We start from the raw sequence: 4108 nt of genomic DNA on the forward strand, positions 1-4108 counted from the left end.
AAAAAAAAAAAAAAAAAAGAATGCTTACCACTGTTGCAGAGGAACCCAGTTCTGTTTCCAGCACCCATACTGGGTGGCTCCCAGTCACCTGTAACTCCAGCTGCCAGGGCTCCATCCAACACCTTCTTCTGGACTCTGAGGACCCTGGCACTCACATGCGCGCATGCTCCCCCAGCACACAAGTACACGTAATTAAAACTAAGTCATGATAAAAAGAGGACAAACAAGGGCCTGGAAAGTTGGCTCAGTGATTAAGAGTATTTACTGCTCTTCCAGAGGACCAAGGTTGGGCCACTCACAGCTGCCTGTAACGCCAGCTCCAGGGGATTTGTCATGCTCTTCTGGCCTCTGAGGGAACAACACACACAGAGAAATTAAAAATCAGTCTTAAGGAGTCAAAGAATGAGTGCTGTGCATTGGTCCCCAGCGGCCGGTTAGTTAGTTCATGTGTGGAGCCACTGCAGATGTAGTTACATGAGGAAGGAGGTTTAGAAAGTGTCATGGGATACATAGCAGAGAATGTAATCTTCCATTCCGTACAATTCATTTGAACTCGCTCATCCTGCTTTTTGAAATCTGGTCTTGTCTTACAAGGGGTAGGAATTTACATGTCCCCTAAAGACTGCACTTTTTCTTGCCAGTGAAGATAGAGTTCAGGCAGCTATGAGAATCCCTGGCCTTTTTAGTGCAGCAAGGCCTAGCTGGGGCGGGTGGAGTGCTTTCACACACATGCATTTGTGTTGTAAAGAAGATAACTGAGCCGGGCGTGGAGGTGTTTTCAGCTCCACCCTGTGGCTGCCTGATAATTGAGAAGGTCCTTTGGCCTTCCTTCCTTGAATTGTTGGTAAATTAAAAACTTACATTTTAATTACTTTTGTGTTTTGTTTAGTATATGGTAGGTTATAGGTTTTCCGTAAGTACTTGTTGACTGGACCAAAATATCTCAAGTTAAGGTTTTAAAACAAACACTTTATACCTAAGTTAGATTCACCCTTCCTGCTCTGACCAAGACAAGTATTTCTCTATGATTACAGTTAGTAGTGATGGTTCAGCTCTCATGATGTAGCATTTATCATTGGATTAAAAGACTTGTAGGGTTTAGAACATACATTTTAAGCTCTTAACTAAGATTTGACCTACTGATCTATAGTTTTGTGTGTTTTGAGGAGCAAGTGCTGGGTAAATGCTCTACCACCAAACTACACCCTCCTGGCCTTATCTGTGGTTTTTGGTTTTGAGACAGGGTTTCACTATCTGGTTCTAGTTATCCTAGAACCCACTATTTGACTAGGCTGGCCTTGAACTCAGATGTCTACTTGCCTCTCAAGTGCTGAGGCTAAAAGTGTGTGCTACCATGCCTGGTGATTTTTTTAATAGTAAAATATGCATGCTCTTTCTCCCACCCCCTTCTCTCTCTCTCTCTCTCTCTCTCTCTCTTTTTTTTTTTTTTTTGGTTTTTCGAGACAGGGTTTCTCTGTATAGCCCTGGCTGTCCTAGAATTCACTTTGTAGACCAGGCTGGCCTCTTACTCAGAAATCCGCCTGCCTCTGCCTTCCGTGTGCTGGGATTAAAGATGTGTGCCACCACGCCTGGCTCCCTTCTCTCTTTAAGATGTGTGTGTGTACGTGTGTGCGTGTGTGTGTGTGTGCGCAAGGACGTGCGCATTATGTCTATGCAGTGTGTCTGCCCACAGATACTGGAGCTAGAGTCATTGGTGATTACAAGCTGTCCTCAGTGAGTGCTGGGAACTGACTTGTGTTGTCTAGAAGAACAGAAAAGTGCTTTTAACCGATGAGCCGTCTCTCCAGCCTGAACATAGATACTTCTTATGACGTGTCTAGAACTTCGCTCAAATGATAGTGGGTGTAAAATTCCTATTTGAGGGCCAGTATGCAGCTCAGCTGATAGAGCACTTGCTCAGTGTGCACAAAGCCCAGATCACCCTGGAACCGCTTGAAGCTGGGCTTGGTGATATGCCTGGCTTTCATGAGACTCTGTCTGAAAAATAAGAAAGCAATCCTACTTCAACTATAATTTGTAGGAGTATTCTCAATTTTAAATTATAAAATATTAAAAATGTCCTTTGTGCCAATTTTACAGCATGAATAAACTCAGCTTCCTGATTTGTGTTTTAGGTATATCCAAAGCCTTCAGGAGTTGCTTGACTTTAAAGACAAAAGTGCTGAAGATGCTAAAACTATTTATGAGTGAGTATCATTGTATGATCCTAGTCTGAATACAATTTTATATTCTTTTGTTTTTTGATGCAAAATCAAGAGGAATTTATTGTTCTAGCACGTTGGGGTCATTCCCCACCTGAAGGAGAGGTAGCGACCATATTCTTTTTAAAAAATAACTTATTTTATTTTGTATGCATTGGTGTGAGAAATTGGAGTTACACATTGTTGTGAGCTACCATGTCGTTGCTGGGGATTGAACCCAGGTTCTCTGGAAGAGCAGCCAGTGCTCTTAACCACTGAACCATCTCTCCTGTCCCTAATTTTATATTTTTTTAAACAACATACAAATGTGTAAATGTGGTTACCTTAATTTGTTATTAGTCCACTTTAAGGGAATTGATTAACACTGAGGATTCTTTAACTGTATGTACAATGTAGTTAAACGTAACATAGGATCCATGTATAGCAACCCACACAGGTACTAAAGACATCAAGACAGCAGAAACCAGGGAGCTGGACTGGATGCAAACAGCGCTACACTCCCCTCTCTACTGTAAAAAGAGACAGTTCAAATGTGATGACCAGTAGAAATCTAGATGTTACCTGGATGCCTCTTGGTCTGTTAACCTGGGGAGGGCACGCCAGTCAGTCCCAGAGGGACAGCCACCTCTGCTCCACCGCTTGCTCACGTGTGCATATGTTGCCTGGATAGTCGGAAGCTTTATAGTTTTAAACAAAAGTTTGCCGAGCAGTAGTGGTGCGCACCTTTAATCCCAGCACTTGGGAGGCAGAGCCAGGAGGATCTCTATAAGTTCGAGGCCAGCCTGTTTATAGAGTGAGTTCCCAGAGAGACCCTGTCTTTAAAAACCAAGAAAAAAAAATCTAGATTTTTCATGTAAGTTCCCTAATTTTGAAACATAGCAACTGCTTATGCTTCTTTTGTTATATAGAAGAGATATAAAAATATCTCTGGGTTTCTATGGTCTGTTACGTTATGAGTTAATGTAAATCCTATGCCCAATTTCATAGTCTCAATGCCAGAGTTGATAAGCCCAGTTAGTTACTTAGGGAGTTATCTGCTTATAATGAATGTTGTTATGTCTTTAGAAACTGTCATCTTTTTTTTTTCCTAAGGAAGAGGTGCTCTTTGTTTTTTGTTTTTTGTTTTTAATGGGACTATCAGTACTGCATTTTCCAAACATGCTTTTGGTTTGAAGGTAACTCATCAGCTGTTCACTCTCTAGGTGACTGATGTCATTTATCAGTGTTTAAAGCACTCACTCACTGAGATAGTGCATTTGTACACAAAGAGAGTTTGTAGCTTGGAGTCTTATAGCTAGTAAATGGTAGGCCTAGAAACAGAGCAAAAGGCCAATGGTAGAATATTCTATAAATGCTACTGTAGAACCCTTTGAAAACTGTCACTGAGAGCTGAGCCTAGGGAAAAAAGTGAGCAGTCGGGCCGAATAATAGTGTCATCTATATTCCTTTAAAAATCTATGCATATGCAGGCTCCTATGTGTTTGTGTGGAGGATGGAGGACACCCTCAGTTATCAGCCTCTGGAATGTCTGCCATCTACCTACTTTGAGTTAGGTTAGCTTGGCCAGTGAACTCCAGTTGTCCTATCTGTTTCTGCAGCACTGAGGTTACAGATATGTGCCACCACACTTGATGAATGCGTGCAGACAGAATTCGGGTCATTATGCTTGTGTGACAAGCTCTTTAGCAACTGAGCTGTCTCCCCAAACCAGTTTTTTTTTTTTTTCCCCAAGACAAGGTCTCATATGTGGCCCAGGTTTTCTTAGAAACCACTGTGTAGTCTAGTCTGGCTTCTTGTGCACAGTGAGTTGCCCGGTTCGGCCTCTGCCTGGCGTTACAGGTGAGCTACTGTGCCCTGCTCAACAGGTTTTGTTCCAAAGAGTGGAA

At 42.3% G+C, this 4108-nt stretch overlaps 1 protein-coding gene across 1 annotated transcript in view; it reads left to right on the forward strand.

Moving 5' to 3' along the window:
* The window catches only part of Pdk1 (pyruvate dehydrogenase kinase 1), a 31802-nt gene that overhangs the window by 5426 nt on the left and 22268 nt on the right, over positions 1-4108 (forward strand). Inside the window, exon 3 of the mRNA XM_021186521.2 lies at positions 2136-2207. Coding sequence (XP_021042180.1) covers positions 2136-2207 — 72 coding nt within the window. The remainder of the gene's footprint in view (positions 1-2135; positions 2208-4108) is intronic.

The sequence above is a fragment of the Mus caroli genome, chromosome 2 (genome assembly GCF_900094665.2).
Source record: "Mus caroli chromosome 2, CAROLI_EIJ_v1.1, whole genome shotgun sequence".
Taxonomy (NCBI): Eukaryota; Metazoa; Chordata; class Mammalia; order Rodentia; family Muridae; genus Mus; species Mus caroli.